This window comes from Colius striatus, chromosome 13 (genome assembly GCF_028858725.1).
Source record: "Colius striatus isolate bColStr4 chromosome 13, bColStr4.1.hap1, whole genome shotgun sequence".
NCBI classification, from domain to species: Eukaryota; Metazoa; Chordata; class Aves; order Coliiformes; family Coliidae; genus Colius; species Colius striatus.
The window spans coordinates 2,648,857-2,664,274 of NC_084771.1; the positions used below are offsets into that span (position 1 = coordinate 2,648,857).

Genomic DNA, 15,418 nt, shown 5'->3' on the forward strand with positions numbered 1-15,418 from the left:
ATGCACAGGGCCTGGGATGATGCACAGTGCTCTGAGTCTGGCTTGCTCTGATCTCATGTCTGGGCAGAGGCCCTACCCTGTGTCATGGCTCTGTATCCCTGCTCTGTGTCCCAGCTCTGTGTCCCTGCTCTGTATCCCTGCTCTGTATCCCAGCTCTGTGTCCCTGCTCTATGTCCCTGCTCTGTGTCCCAGCTCTATGTCCTGCTCTGTGTCCCTGCTCTGTGTCCCACTCTGTCCCAGCTCTGTGTCCCTACTCTGTGTCTTGCTCTGTGTCCTGCTCTGTATCCCTGCTCTGTGTCTCAGCTCTGTATCCCTACTCTGTGTCCCAGCTCTGTGTCCCAGCTCTGTGTCCCTGCTGTATGTCCCAGCTCTGTGTCCCAGCTCTGTGTCCCTGCTCTGTGTCCTGCTCTGTGTCCCTACTCTGTGTCCCTACTCTGTGTCCCTACTCTGTGTCCTACTCTATGTCCCAGCTCTGTGTCCCTGCTGTATGTCCCAGCTCTGTGTCCCAGCTCTGTGTCCCTGCTCTATGTCTCAGCTCTGTGTCCTACTCTGTGTCCCTGCTCTGTGTCCTGCTCTGTGTCCCTGCTCTATGTCCCTGCTCTGTGTCCCTGCTCTATGTCTCAGCTCTGTGTCCTACTCTGTGTCCCTGCTCTGTGTCCCTGCTCTGTGTCCCTACTCTGTGTCCCAGCTCTGTGTCCCTGCTCTATGTCCCTGCTCTGTGTCCCTGCTCTATGTCCCTGCTCTGTGTCCTGCTCTGTGTCCCTGCTCTGTGTCCCTGCTCTATGTCTCAGCTCTGTGTCCTGCTCTGTGTCCCTGCTCTGTGTCCCTGCTCTGTGTCCCTACTCTGTGTCCCAGCTCTGTGTCCCTGCTCTATGTCCCTGCTCTGTGTCCTGCTCTGTGTCCCTGCTCTGTGTCCTGCTGTGTCCCAGCTGAGCTGGGTCTTGCTCACCCAGAGGGATCTCCCTTGTCCTGCAGCAAAGGGGCAGCAAGGTGAAATCCCATCGAGAGCAGTGATTGAAAAACAGTCTTTTTGGAGCCTTCTGTCTCCCCTCCAGCTGCCCTTTTGCTCTGCAGCTGCTGCTTCTGACCTCGGCAGCATCTCAGCCCTGCTGGAAGGATGCTCCTGGTTGCCCTGTGTGTCTGGGCAGACCCCCAGAGCCCTGTACCCCCCGGGGTTTGCTCTTGGGGGGCACAGCCCCGTGCTAACTGAACTGTACTGCTGGGCTCTTGGTGTTTGGGATGCCCAAACCACCCAAACGCCCTGGGGAAGCCTGGCTGGGCAGAGGGGGAGTGCGGGGTGGGCTCTTCTCAGCAAGTGTCTGCTTTGTGTGTTGCAGTGTTTTTGGGGGCCAGGAACGCCCACTCGGTCCTGAAACGCTTCCCCAGAGCCAACAGCTTCCTGGAGGAGATCCGGCAGGGCACGATCGAGCGGGAGTGCATGGAGGAGCTCTGCAGCTATGAGGAGGTCAAGGAGGTGTTCGAGGACAAGGAGAAGACGGTGTGTTTGTGCTGCCCTGCTCCCCAGTGGATGCGGGAGGCTTTGCAGCTCGGGAAGCCGGCGGCAGAGAAGGGAAGCTCAGGGGGAACAGCCTCTCCCGTTCCTTTGCCCTCTCCTGCCTGCATGGTGGGGGTTGGAAGGGACCTTTGGAGATCAGCCAGTCCAAGCCCCTGCAGAAGCAGCTCCCACCTACATCAGGTCACACAGAAACGTGTCCAGGGGGGTTTGAAGAGCTCCAGAGCAGGAGCCTCCACACCCTCCCTGGGCAGCCTGGGCCAGGGCTCCCTCACTCAAACACTCAAACAGTTTCTCCTTGTGTTTCAATGGAACTGTTTGTATTGCAGCTTCATCCCATCACCCCTTGTCCTGTCACTGGATACAACAGAGAGAAAGTGCTGCCCCAAGCTCCTGACACCCACCAGTGAGAGATTTGGAGCTATGAATGAGCTGCCCCCTCAGTCTCCTCTTCTCCAGCCTGAACAGCCCCAGGGCCCGCAGCCTTTCCTCACAAGGAAGATGCTCCAGTCCCCTGAGCATCTGGGTGGCCCTGCACTGGCCTCTCTGCAGCAGTTCCCTGTCCCTCTGCAGCTGGGGAGCCCACAACTGGGCACAGGACTCCAGCTGAGGCCTCAGCAGCTGTGGCAGAGCAGAGGGGGAGCAGAAGCTCCCTGGCCCTGCTGCCCACACTCTGCTGGATGCCCCCAGGCTGCCATTGGCTTCTTGCCCACGAGGCCACGTTGCTGCTCATGGGCAGTTTCTTATCAGCCAGCACTGCCAGGTCTGTCTCCTGGAGCTGCTCTCCAGCAGGTCACCCCCAGCCTGGCCTGGTGCAGGGGGTTGTTCCTCCCCAGCTGCAGGACTCTGCCCCTGCCCTTGGTGACCCTCAGCAGGTTCCTCTGTGCCCAACTCTCCAGCCTGTCGAGATCCTGCTGAATGGCAGCTCAGCCTCTGGGGAATCAGCCAGTGCTCCCAGTTTGGTGCCAGCTGCTCACGGGCAGTTTATTGTGCTGGTTCCCGCAGCGCCTCAGGCTCTGGTGACAGTGCTGGGCCCAGGGTGTCTGTCTCTTTGCAGGGCCTGGGGCAGAGTGCTGAGGGGGTGCCTGTGCCATGTGTTCCCGCTGCAGATGGAGTTCTGGAAGGGCTACACCAACTCCGTGTACTCCGTCAGGGACCCCCGGCCGGGCTCGGAGCGCTCCGACGCCGTGTACGTGCTGGTGCCTCTCTTGGGAGCGGCTCTCCTCATCGTCGTCGCCCTGTTCGGCGTGTGGAGGTGCCAGCTGCAGAAGGCCGCCCGCCAGCGCCCGTCCTACGCCCAGCCGCGCTGCCCGCCCAGCCGTGCCGGCCGCAGCCTGCCGCGCCTGGCGCCGCCCCGCCGGCGCTCGCACAGCCAGCCCGAGCCCGGGGGCAGGCCCGGGGGCGCCCCCCAGCCGCACCTCACGCTCTGCCCCCCGCGGCACTCGCTCTCCGTCCTCTCCAGACTGTCGGGTGCCACCCCTCCGCCGTCCTACGAGGAGGCGACGGGGCAGCCCGAGAGCGGCGGCCAGGAGGCCTACAGCGACCCGCCGCCCAAGTACGAGGAGATCGTGGCTGGTGGCCCTGCCATGGGCAAATAGCGGCGCTGCCTCGGTCCCGCCTCGCCCCCACGCTCGTGCCCGCTCGCGCTCCCTCCCCGTGCCATGCCCGGGACCCTGCTGGGGTGCTGCTGGGCTCCCACCCGTGCGCGCTGGTGCCGTCACACGGCAGCCTTACCCTGCTAACCAAAAGCAGCTGTGCCCAGGCGGGCTGAGGCTGGGCCGGGCAGCCGTGTCCTGCCCTCGGTGCCCCTCGGTGCCCCTCGGTGCCCCTCACAGGGCTGGAGCAGCCGGAGCAGAGCTGCAGCTTGGGCCTGGCTCGTTGCTGCGGTTCGTTCCCCTCAGGCAGACATGTTTGCCCTGGTTCCCGCAGCCTGGCCGGGCACTTGCTCAGCCTCAGCCCACGCTGGGCCCCTGTGTTGCTGCTCAGGGCTCTGCTCAGGAGCTGGGGCTGCAGGAGGGCTGCAGTGAGCTCCTGCCCATGCCCAGGGTCGGTGTCTGCGTGTGGATGTGCTGCCAGGAGGGAGGGGGGAGCCCCGTCCGCCCTGCACTGCCTGCAGTGAGATTCAGAGGCTGGAGCTCAGGGAAGAGCCGTCAGGGAGGTGCTCTGTGATCTCCCAGATCCTTTTGGAAAGGGGGAAGGGCTTCTGGTGGTCTTGGACATGAAGCAAGGGGACCTGGTGCTCTGTGCTCTCACCCTGCTGGGTGCTTGGTGCTGGGAGGTCTGTCTGTGGCAGAGCTGGCTCGTGGCGTCATCTCTGACCTGGAGCCAAAGGCGGTCCCATGGCTCTAAGCAATGGGGATGCTCCTTTCCCTGGAGCACGGCCTGGCCAGTGGGATGCTGGCCCAGGGAGCCTGCAGACAGGCCAAACTCCCCACCCTAAACCTCTCCATCCTGCCTGGCCCCTCTCTGTGGCTCTGTGTCCTCCAGAGCGGGTGAAGGGGAAGGTGAGACCCCGCTGTGCTCCAGGCCCCTCAGGTGGGCACAGCTGTGGCATGGAGGGCTTGCAGGAGGGGGCTGCAGAGGGGACAGCTGCCTGATGTGCCACGACCTGGTGATGCCAGAGCTAAACCCCTGCTGGGTGTTGTGCCAGGGCAGGGCAGAGCCAGGTGCTTTGCTGTGGGACCATAGTGTCCCCGTTTTCCTGGGCAGCTGCTTTTGGGCTCTGAGCTTTCCAGGTCTGTCCAAGTCACGTCTTGGGGAGTTGTGCTCAGCAGCTCCCCCAGGAGTAGCCTAGAAACTTGCAGCACTGCCAGCCCTCGGTGTTCACCCCAGCACCAGTCTCCACCAGCATGGGAAGGCCATTGCAGATCCCTCTGCTGCCTGCACCCTGCCTGGCCCCAGCGATGCTCCTGCAGCAGGTGCTCACACAACTGAGGTTTGCCCAGAGTGGCCGTTCCTGGGGCCAGGACCTGAGGGTTTTGCAGCTCCTGCCACCTTGTCTGTCCCCTCCCAGGCCTTTACTCTGCCAGCAGATCGTGGCTGTGGGAAGATTTGACAGTGTGCACCGGGGCCAGAGCCTGGAAAAGACCAGAGGGAGACAGGCAGGTGCTCTGCATCCTCTGTCTTTGATGCTCAGCCATTATCCCTGCAGTTTGTGTTCTGTACACCTTGGTACATTTCTGTGCAAGAGAAAAACCACAAAGGTGTTTATTAAAAAACCCTCACTGTCTGAGTGGCACAGGGTGGCTTCTTCCCTGCCAGGGGTGTGCTGGGGCTCAGCACTGGGAGGTGAGCTGGAGGATGGGGACTGCAACACAGTTCCCAGGGAGGAGAGACCCTTTCTGGAGATGGGCTGCTGTGGGGCTTGGAACACACCCTGGGCACTGACAGGAGCCAAAGGCTTCCCTGGCTGCTGTGGGGCTTGGAACACACCCTGGGCACTGACAGGAGCCAAAGGCTTCCCTGGCTGCTGTGGGGCTTGGAACACACCCTGGGCACTGACAGGAGCCAAAGGCTTCCCTGGCTGTGTGGTGCAGCACCGGGTGAGAGCTGGGGTGTGTCCTGTGAGCCCTGACCTTAACTGAAGTGTGGAGGGGTTTCCTAAGGCCTTTGATGGGATTCAGGTGCACAAGTTGCCTCTGTGTGCTCCTAAACCTCTTAAGATTAATTCCCTTTAAATAGCAAGACCAGGGCAGTGTGGGATTTCCTTACAGCCCTTTCAAACCCAGGTTTGTCGCTCAGCTCTTGGGCTCTGTCCCTGTCCAGCAGCGTTCCAAACCACCCTTCATCCCTCAGGGATCATTTCATTTCATGGCTGTGGGCCGCGGGGTGCCGTCGGGGTGCCGTGGGGGTGCCGTGGGGGTGCCGTGGGGGTGCCATGGGGGTGCCGTGGGGGTGCCGTGGGGGTGCCGTGGGGGTGCCATGGGGGTGCCGTGGGGGTGCCGTGGGGGTGCCATGGGGGTGCCGTGGGGGTGCCATGGCGGTGCCGTGGGGGTGCCATGGGGGTGCCGTGGGGGTGCCGTGGGGGTGCCATGGGGGTGCCGTGGGGGTGCCATGGCGGTGCCGTGGGGGTGCCATGGGGGTGCCGTGGGGGACCCCGAGGCGCCGGGTGCGAACGCCCCGTGGCCAGGCTGCCGGTGCCACCCCGCGTCGCTGCCGTGTCCCCCGCTGCCGGTGCCGGCGGGAGCTGTGCCGGTGGCTGCGGGGGGTGTCCCGGGGCTGGAGGGTGCCGGCTCGGTGGCTGCCGCTGCGGCTTTAAGCGCGGGGGGGGCCGGGTGTCGTGTCCCGACCCGGGCGGCAGCGGCAGCGCCTGTTTACGGCTCCCGCGGAGTGCTGAGAAAGTAGGTGCCGGTGTCTTGGGGGGCTGGGTGGGCAGCAGAGGGGGTCTGGGGAGCCCCCCACACACTCCCCTCCCCAGCCCCGTGCCTGCCCCCCAGCCCCCTCCCATCCCGCCTCACACCCCGCAGGGAGCCGGCTCCTGTCACGCGTGGCCCGAGCCCCTCAGCCCTCCCTCCCTCCCTCCCTTCCCCCGCGGTGATGAGGGGCCGGGGCACCGTGCCTGGGGGTCTCCGGAGCCCTTCGCTCCCCGGTGCAGCCCCAAGGCGGTGCCGGGGGGTACAGGGGAGCTCGGGCGGTGGGATCGGAGCAGGGCAGAACACCCATCCCAAGAGGCCAGGGGAGTGCCTGCACCCCATCCCCGCTGGTGACACGGGGTGCCGAGACCCCCGCTTGCGCCGTGGGCTGGTGCAGGGCCGGGCAGAGGGAGGCTGGAGGACTTTCCCTTCCCAGGGCAGGTTTTCTCGGCGTGCAGGATTTAAAGCTGCCTCGCGGGCTGCCGTGAGACGGAAAGTGCCTGGCGCTGCAAATAGGAGGCGAATTGCCAAAGCAGAGCCTGGGAAGCAGGCTGCTGTGTGTGTGTGTGTGTGCGTGTGTGTGCGTGTGGTGCTTGGCAATGGCTAGAAAAAGCCCCGAGGAAAGTGAAACGAGGAAATCCAGCCACTTAAGCATTTTATTCTTATGTGTTTTGACAGCTGATTCATTTTTTTCCCCCCTTTTCTTAATAGCTCGGTGTCCCAGAGCCCACTTCTCGCTCTCCTCCCGTCCCTCTGCTCTTTGGGAGCTGCAGCACTTTCACAGGCCATTGCAAAACGATCCCGTCTGTCCTCTCCAGATTTATTAGCCTTAACATACGCTGCTTTCCCGGAGGAAAGGCTGAGGCAGCAACACAGGGTGTTTGCCCCTCGAAACCACCCGAAACGCGAAGGAGAAGCCCGTGGCTAGTGAGGATGGGGGTCTGATGCAGGTGTCTCCTGTGGGACTGCCCCCGCTCCCGGCTGTACTGGGGGGGGTTGTCCTGCAAAGCCCCACTTTCTGTGCGGTGGAGAAGCCAGGACGGGGCTGTGTGGTGACAGTCAGGGGCCGGTGCCAGCGCTGCCAGCGCTGGGGAAGGTGTGGGGCAGCCCCACTGTTGTCTCTGCAGGGCTGGCAGCGGGACCCCGCCGCGGCTGGAGCTTGGCAAATGGCAAATGTCTCTCATGAGCAGGGTTTTTAATGACAGAGGAGGGGAGAGGCGGGTGCTGACTCGCAGCTGTGGCTGCCGGCAGCCGCCGAGCTGGTTCCGCCGGCCCCGCAGAGCCAGGGAGCGCCGGGTCGGGAGCTGCTGCGGCTCCCCGCGGCTGGCTCGGGGTGATGTCCCGGGGCTGCCTGGCTGCCAGGAGCCTGGCCAGGGCCACACGTTCTGCAGCGGCCCGAGGGCTGCAAACGCAGCGTCAGACCTGGCTGCTAAATATAGTCCCTGGCCAGGAGAGAGGGCAGAGCCCTGCACGTCCCGCTCCCCTCCCACGGGCTCTGCTCGCTCCGCCTGTCTGGGCTGCCCGGAGCTCCTGCCGGGAGGATTTGGAGCTGGAAGCAAAGGGGGACTCTTTGGGGCACGGTGAGCTCAGAGGGCTGCAGGAATTGGGTGTGTGTGGGGTTTGTGCCTGGGGGTCGGCAGCCCTCGCTTCTTGGGGTTCTTGGGGTTTTTTTTGCCTAGGCTGAAGCATAGTTGTGTATGTTGGGAGCCAGGAAGGTGGTGCTGGGGGCTCCTGCCCAAAAATACTGTGCTTTGCATGCATTGCCCAGTGAAAATGGTCAAACGTTGTGGCCCCAGAGCGCTTCTCAAAGCCCTGGCACTTGGCAAAGGGGAAACTGAGGCACGGGGCAGTTGTTTGACCTCAGCCAAGCCCCAGGGGGTGTCTGTGCCCCGTGTCCTGCTCCTGCTGTCTGCAGACCCCAGGAGCAGTGGCAGAGCTGAGGGCTGTGTCCCTCCCCAGTGCCAATCCCCAGTGCCCATGGGGGACACAGCAGCCAGCTTCTGTGTGGAGAAAGAGTTCAGTGCTCAGTTTTGCCTGTGGTCACCTCAAATCTTGCCACCAAAACACGTGGTTTGCTTCTAGAAAACCTTATCTGAGGCTGTCTGAACACTACAATGTGCTTCCAGCCTCCCAGAACTATTCTTCTCCATGGAAGAGAGATCTTTTTCCTCATCAGTTTTTAGGGTATCCTCAACTGCTCTTCTCCCACAGCTGTGCTCAACTGTTCCCCTTTCCTTGCTACCAATTGAGGCAGTGGCTGTTAGGCTTGTGCTTTGCTCTCAGGACACAGAGGAGTTTCTCCTTTCTCCCCTACAGCAGCCCTGCACCTTTCCCTCACCAGCTGGGCTTCATGGGCAAACCTGTTTCTCCAGGACAATCCCTTTGGTGTCTGTCTCCTGGGTTGTTTGTGCCTGTGTTTTAGCTGCCTTATGGCAGAGGTGTAGTCTTTGTGCAAGTGCCACTTTGGAAGAGCTGCTTGCTTCCCCTTTCACTCAGCTTTCTTTTCCTCTGTGTGAAATCCCAGGGCACTCAAGCAGCCTGAGGCAATCCAGGAAGATGTGGCCATTCTGGGGACTGGAGCTGAACAGAGCCCGCTGTGACCTGCTCTTCACAGAAGCCATCAACCAAAGGATGCAGGTTCCCAACAGGCTGAAGGTAGCAGAGAGCTTCAGCCCTGGGGATGAGGAGCCAGTGACAGAGGACATCCCTCCTTCCTTTAGGATGCACATCCCTGATAGGATTTCTCTTGCAGGTAAGGTTGTCTTTTGGGGTTGCTGAAGGCTGGTGAGGCTCTACAACATCTGAGGGAAGAGGATCTCTGGGTAAAGCCCCCAGTGGTTTGCTGTGCAAGGGGAGGAGACAGGGGCAGATGATGTAGTCAGCTTTCCTCTGGCAGGTGGGACAGGGTGGTGGATTGATGCTTGGGGAGAGGTGGGCAAAGGTGACAACAGAAGGGATCTTAGCTCCAAAAGGTGAGGAGCAAAATGTGGAGGTGTCTCCCTCCACATCTCTTACAATTCCCTCTTGGCCTTTGTTAGGCTCCCTGCTTTGGGATGCAGAGATCCCATCCCTGCCTCGTGGAAGAACAGCTCTGAAGCCCCATTTCCTGGAGCAGGGTGTCTCATTCTTTGTATACCATGGCCTGTGGGACATTGTGTTTGATGTAGAGCTGTTACTAGACACAGGGCTGGCTCTCCTCCTGGCCTGAGGACATTTGGGTTGGTTTAAAGAGACCTGGGGGGGAGGGTGGGGTTAATTGACAGCAGCTGAACATGAGCCAGCATCATGCCCAGGTGGGCAAAAAGGCCTAGGGCATCCTGGCTTGGATCTGAAATGGTGTGAGCAGCAGGGCCAAGGAGGGGATTGTCCCCCTGTGCTGGGCACTGGTGAGGCTGCACCTCCAATACTGTGTCCAGTTCTGGGTACAAGGACACTGAGGGGCTGCAGCATGGCCAGAGCTGGGGCAGGGGCTGGAGCACAAGGGTGCTGGGGAGGGGCTGAGGGAATGGGGGTGTTGAGCCTGGAGAAGAGGAGGCTGAGGGGAGACAGCAGCACTCTCTGCAGCTGCCTGAAGGGGAGTTGTAGTGAGCTGGGGGTCAGTCTCTTCTCTCCAGTGATGAATGACAGGACACAAGGAAATGGGCTCAAGTTCCCCAGGGGAGATTGAGATTGGAGCTGAGGAAGAACCTTTTCAGCCAGAGGGTTATTAAGCACTGGCACAGGCTGCCCAGGGAGTCCCCAGCCCTGGAGATACTCACAAGACACAGAGATGAGGTGCTGAGGGCTGTGGTTTAGCTCAGTGCTGAGCCTGGCAGTGTGAGCTGAGGGGTTGGGCTCGATCCTCAAGGTCTTTTCCAACCGAGGTGATTCTCTGACTCTAATGCTTCCCTCTCTCCTCTGCAGAAATATCAGATGCCAGTTTGAGGCCCATCCTGCTGAACCAGCAAAGGAAAGTGCCCTCTGTGCTGGTGCAGAAGAGCCCAGGCCTGGCTGTGCCCGGGGAGCTGCCTGTTCCCCACGCAGGCAGCAGATGCAGCGCCCAGAAACGCAAGCGCTCGGTACTGTGGGGACTGCTGGGGAGGGAAAGCTGCCCTGGCACTGGGTTTCTCCACAGGTCTGTTCCCAGCCCAAGCCAGAATTTGTCTTCCAGCATGCTAACACCTCCTAGGAGGTCCTGAGAGACCTAGGAGGGAGGGTGTAGGGGTGGTGGGATCTCTTTCTGTCCCATAGCCAGCACACACCTGCGTGCTGGGACATCACTCCAGCCAGATCTCCCACTCCATTTGTGGGTAGGATATAGGCTGAGGTGGGTGCAGTCCCCCCATGTGCTCCTTCTGCTACTCTTGAAGTCCCATCTCAACCCCTGTTTCTCCTGGATGAAGTATGCAATGGAGCTGCTTCATTACTGCAGCACAAAGGGCTCTGGTGTCAGAACTGAAAGCAGATTTTAACCCTGTGTGATATCAACCCAAAGAGAGACGCCCTGGCACAGGCAGACCAAGGCTTGGTTTGGCTGCTGGAGCTGCTCATCTGCCCTGTCAAGCACATTCACCTCCTTGAGATTCAAGGATCAAGGATTTGGATGTGAAGAGAGATCAGATCAGCAGGTTCCTTGCTGCTGACCCTCGTCTGCCCCGAGCCTGGCTCCCCACCTCCTTCAGCATCAAGCTCACCAGGCTTTGGGTTGCTGTGCTGCTCCTGAGTGCTCTCCCTGTGCTGACTGGCACTGCAAAGCCTGTGGCCAGGGGCTGGGCTTGTCCTGGGCAGGGGCTCTGCACTAACACCGTGTGTTTGATGCCAACAGGGTCATCACGGCAGCAAGTCACGGCGGGAGAGGCCTGGGGGTGACTGTGGCCAGCTGGCTGTGCAGAGCCAGGGCCAGCACTGTGAGCGGTGAGCACAAGCCCAGAGCTGCCTGGGCTGGGTGAGGCTCAGCATCTCCTGCTGTCTGGGCTGCTTTGATGCTCTCTGGTGTCAGTGCCCTGAGGTGGGGGGTGGTCTCCAGGTTGGGGCAAGGCGATGGTTGGCAAGTTCTACCCTTGTATAGGAGGAATGTGGCTGAGGGGTTTGTGTCAGGCAGTGCTGAGGGCAGCTGCCCTGGTTCCTAAGGTGATGAGCTCTTTGCTGAGATGCTCATGGGAGAGCATCCCCTCTGGCAGCAGCCCAGGAGCGCTCTCAGTCTTTGCCTGGCCTTTGGACCATGCTGCCTGCTCTGGCTCATCCTGGTCTCTTTGTCTCTGCCCACCTTCCTCTCAGTGGCAGAGAACTGGAGGCTACAGGCATGTGACCACTGTCAAATGAGGCACCAAGGCAAGGGTTGTGGAAACTTGCAGTGCCTTGCAGACAGGGTGGGCTCAGAGCACGTTTGCTTTTCATCTGAGGGTAGCTCATGAGCAGTGGCATGGTGACAGTGATCCTCTGCTCGTGGGCTCCAGAGTCTCTGCAGTGGAGAAATTGTCTCTGACTTAATCCCAGAGCAGAGCCACCTTTTCCCCTGGAAGTACAAGGTTGTCCTGGGTGTCAGCAGAGCTGCCTTCTGCAGCCGCTGTGAGAGCAGCTGCTGCAGACCTGCCTGCAGACCAGCCACGGTGCCTTCGGAGGAGTCGGGCTGCTGCCTCTGAGCTGGGGCTGCTCAAGGGGGTTCTGTGTGGCAGTGTGGGGATCCAGGTGCTGGTGGCATTGCCCAGGCATGCCTGGAGCTGCTGAAGTGATAAAGGGCACTGGGAAACACCAGGCTGTGCCCATGCCATGGGAGGCCAAGAGCTAAGAGGCGTGATTCTGTGTGCACCCCAGGCTGGCTGTGTGCAGGGTGCTGCCCCTCCAAACGCAGACAGGCAGCATCTACTCCCTGCACAACATCTTCCAGACCATGTACCTCCTGGGCCAAGTGCTCTTCCACCGTGTCCAGAACTCTCTGCAAGACCCAGTGCCATCCAGGTGACTTTGGCTCCTCTTGAGCCACCTTCCCTGTCATTCTGCAAGGACTTGCCTCTGCCTCGCTAAGACATGAGCTGGGCTGAGCTGTGTGAGCTGCAGGGTGCATGGGGCAGGATGGTGCTGCATAGCTGTCTTGGACTCTCCTCTAGCCTGTCCTCTCCAGTAGCTCTTCCCAGGGTGCTGGGTGCCTCAGCCTGGGTGCCCCTGCTCTCCCAGCCCAGCCTCTGACTGCTGCTCAGCTGCACGCTGCTCCCCAGCCCTCCCAGTGACCACAGGCTGTTGCTGGATGCCTTTCACTGCTAAGCCAGTGCTGATCCTGCTGCATGCTTTCCTAGCTTGATGGGGAGAAATGTGTGAAGGGAATCACAATCCAGATGGGCTCACCCAGGTCCTGTCCCTGAGGTGCCCCTGCTGCTTGCTCCCAGCACCCTTGGCTGAGTGTGAGTGTGGGGTCCCATCCTTGGAGGTATTTCAAAGCTGCACAGCTGACAAGGGCTGATGGGATGAGACTGGAACACAAACAGTTCCATTGAAACACAAGGAGAAACTGTTTGAGTGTTTGAGTGAGGGAGCCCTGGCCCAGGCTGCCCAGGGAGGGTGTGGAGGCTCCTTCCTTGGGGGTCTTCAAACCCCCCTGGACACATTCCTGTGTGACCTGATCTAGGTGGGAGCTGCTTTGGCAGGGGGGATGGGCTGGATGAGCTCTCAAGGTCCCTTCCAACCCCCTCCATTCAGTGGTTCTGTGATCCTGTGCTGAGGGCCATGGGTTAGTGATGGGCTTGGCAGTGTGAGGTCAGTGGCTGGACCTGATGATCCTGAAGGTCTTTTCCAACTGAAATGGTTCTGTGATCCTGTGACTCTGATCCTGTGTCTCACCCTTTTGCATGAGCTGGCTGCACAGTTACTCATGCCATGGCTGATGCCTCTGGCCAGGGTGCAGCATGGCTGTGTGCTCTCTGCAGCAGGGATGCCATCACCCTGATGTCTCCAGGAGCTGCTGTCTGCACCACACTCTGTGCAAGTGCAGCAGTTTTAACGTGTTCAAAGGCATGATTGCAGCCTTAAGGTGTCCCCACTGCTCTAAGGCTGCTAAGCACCCACAGGATCATCTAAATACTTCAAATGCTCCTTGAGCAAAGCCTCCAGGCAGAAGGGGAGGACAGTGCATGTCCATTATCTGTGCCATCCCTACCAGCTGGCACAGAGGTGCAGGCAGCAGAGGGATGGCCCTGCCTGGAGCCACAGGAGGCTGCAAATGGTGCTTCTTAAAAAGCTTTAAATGAAGTCTGGGCATGCCAGCAGTGTGGTTGGTGGCTAGGTGAGACCTTCTCCCTCCTCCCCTCAGCATCAGGGGAGGTTTAGGCCATGGTTCCATGAGAGGTGGTGGCCTGCAGAGCTACTGTAGTGCAGTGAGGTAGGTCCTGAGCCTCAAGTTCCCCAGGGCAGGTTGAGATTGGAGCTGAGGAAGAACCTTTTCAGCCAGAGGGTTATTAAGCACTGGCACAGGCTGCCCAGGGAGGTGGGGGAGTCCCCAGCCCTGGAGATACTCACAAGACACAGAGATGAGGTGCTGAGGGCTGTGGTTTAGCTCAATGTGAGCTGAGGGGTTGGGCTCAATGATCCTCAAGGTCTTTTCCAGCTGTAACCGTTCTGTGAAATGTCTCTTCCTGGCCCTTTGCATCACTTCAGATGCACCCAGCCTGTGATACACCAACCTTGTACATCCCATGCAACAATAAAGGCTGAAAAATGATTGAGCTGGCTTGTTTGTCCTGAGCTTTCAGTCAAGGAAAGCCTGGTGTCAGCCAGGGGCTGGGACATGTGCCTGACAGGGACTCTGTGAAGCCAGGAGTCAGCAGGAGCTGCCTCTAAAGGATGTTCTCCTGGATCAGCTGGGATTCCTCACTCCAGAGCTGCAGGATTTGTCCCTTTTGAATGGCTCCCTTGGGGAAAATGGACTTTCTTTGTGCTGTGCCTTTCATTCTGTGCTGCAGCTACGTGGTGTGGAGGTTTTCTCTCCCACACCTCTCTGGGTGCTGCTCTGGCCTGTCCTCAGCCCCATCATCATGTTGCAAACAGGAGTAGATAAGGAGAGGGGTTATACACACGTTACCCTGCACCCTCTCAGTGAGTTATTGGTGTGCACAGGGGAGTTTTGATGCCAGCACAACTACTGTAGAGCTGGCCTGGCACGAGAGGGCCAACAGAATGGTTTTGTCTCCTTGGATCTGCTTTGTTTTGTGGCTCCTTGCTGTGAGCCCTGTGTCTCCAGGGCATGCCCTGGGGATCTGTGGTCTCTGTTGCTTCTGCCAGTGCAGCAGCTAATCCCAGAGCTGCTCCCTTTGTTTCCAGGGATGGAAGGGAGTGCTGTGTGCTTGGGTTGCTTGTTTGTGTTTGAAGCTGTAGGTAAGATTTGCTATGTTTGTTTTGGTCAGGGAGTGGGCAAAATGAGCTTGTGGTATCTACAGATTCTGGAGAGGGGCAAAGCTTTGTCTCAACCACCTCAGGCCCCTGATGCACTTGCTCAGGTAGTTCCCCCAGCTGATGGCTGATCCCACCAAGGGATCCTCTCCTGCTGATGAAGGTGAGATCAGCCCTGTAACATGGATTTACCTGACTGGCTCTAAGGGTGATTTATCCAACACTCAGGGAATTCCTCTGGCTACAGGAGACTGGATGCTTGGTAAATACATTTTCTCTCTGTTGAGCCTCTAAAGAAAGACAAGCATTTGTTTTCCCTGTTGGCTGTCCTGTGTTTTGTTGGGATCACTCTGGGGTGTGTGGTGGAAGGGAATAAATACACAGACACTGTGGGTTCAGAAGAGGTGAGCAGATGCTGTGCAGGGGCTGTTTCCTCTCTCCTGGTGTGCTGCAAGTGGTGAGCAAATGCTGGGCACCTGCATGGCTGGGCTCCCCTTGGCAGGGCCCTGCATGGGGAGGCACTTGCATCTCCTGGGCATTGTTTAGCCTCCTGCATCTCTCTTTTGCTTCCCCAGCTCCCAGGAGGCTGCCCCAGGCCCAGAGAGCGCTGTGGAGGAGGTTGAGGTGGCTGAGATGGCAGCAATGAAAAAGCAGGTGAGCTGGGAGTGAAGGGCTGCCAGGGGATTCCAGGGTGGGGGGAGCTCCAGGGCTCCTTGCTGGGTCCTGGTGGGCTGATGCCCAGTGAGGGATGGCTGCTGCTGCTGCTGGAGAAGCAAGGGGGGGCTTACACCCGTCAAACCCCTACCCTGAGGAGTTGTAGGGCTACAGGAGACAGCCAGACCCCTCCATCTGCTGACAACAGAGGGCTCAGATGGGCTTCTGGTGGGGTGGATGTTTTCCTGCAGCATCTGCTCAGGAGCTGAGGTACTGCAGCTAATTCTCCCCCACAAAGACAGCTGCTGCTCTGGCAAAACTGAACCTTGAAAGGCACAGCAGCTCCCATCCCTTGCTGTCCCCTGCCTCTGCTGCAGGGCTCACAGTGGCCTCACTGCTCCCCTTGCAGCTGACCAGGATCTCGGGGCGGCTGCGTGTGCTGGAGGAGCAGCACAACGCCTGGAGACAGAAGGAGGCCTTTGTCCACTCCATGCTGCTCTCTGCCTGCCTCATCAACACCTGGCTCTGGCTGAGGAGATGA

The 15,418-nt window shown here is 59.8% G+C and overlaps 2 protein-coding genes across 2 annotated transcripts; both read left to right on the forward strand.

The window, feature by feature from the left end:
- Positions 1–1,384: 1,384 nt before the first annotated feature.
- On the forward strand, positions 1,385–3,111 carry PRRG3 (proline rich and Gla domain 3). Its single transcript, XM_062006891.1, has 2 exons — positions 1,385–1,498; positions 2,623–3,111. Exons 1-2 carry the CDS (start codon positions 1,439–1,441, stop codon positions 3,109–3,111), a joined length of 549 nt encoding a protein of 182 aa, XP_061862875.1. The 5' UTR covers positions 1,385–1,438.
- A 2,455-nt stretch (positions 3,112–5,566) lies between these two features.
- On the forward strand, positions 5,567–15,418 carry FATE1 (fetal and adult testis expressed 1). Its single transcript, XM_062006992.1, has 8 exons — positions 5,567–5,853; positions 7,071–7,198; positions 8,390–8,617; positions 9,769–9,923; positions 10,670–10,758; positions 11,659–11,802; positions 14,799–14,877; positions 15,287–15,418. Exons 1-8 carry the CDS (start codon positions 5,567–5,569, stop codon positions 15,416–15,418), a joined length of 1,242 nt encoding a protein of 413 aa, XP_061862976.1.

Excerpts from the sequence above, each read along its gene's own strand:
- FATE1 (XM_062006992.1), top strand. The coding sequence starts at position 5,567 with ATGGCGGTGCCGTGGGGGTGCCATGGGGGTGCCGTGGGGGACCCCGAG. Across the intron at positions 5,854-7,070 it reads TCCCGCGGAGTGCTGAGAAA|AGGAGGGGAGAGGCGGGTGC; the intron begins GTAGGTGCCGGT and ends TTTTAATGACAG. Across the intron at positions 14,878-15,286 it reads TGGCAGCAATGAAAAAGCAG|CTGACCAGGATCTCGGGGCG; the intron begins GTGAGCTGGGAG and ends CTCCCCTTGCAG.
- PRRG3 (XM_062006891.1), top strand. The coding sequence starts at position 1,439 with ATGGAGGAGCTCTGCAGCTATGAGGAGGTCAAGGAGGTGTTCGAGGAC. Across the intron at positions 1,499-2,622 it reads TCGAGGACAAGGAGAAGACG|ATGGAGTTCTGGAAGGGCTA; the intron begins GTGTGTTTGTGC and ends TTCCCGCTGCAG.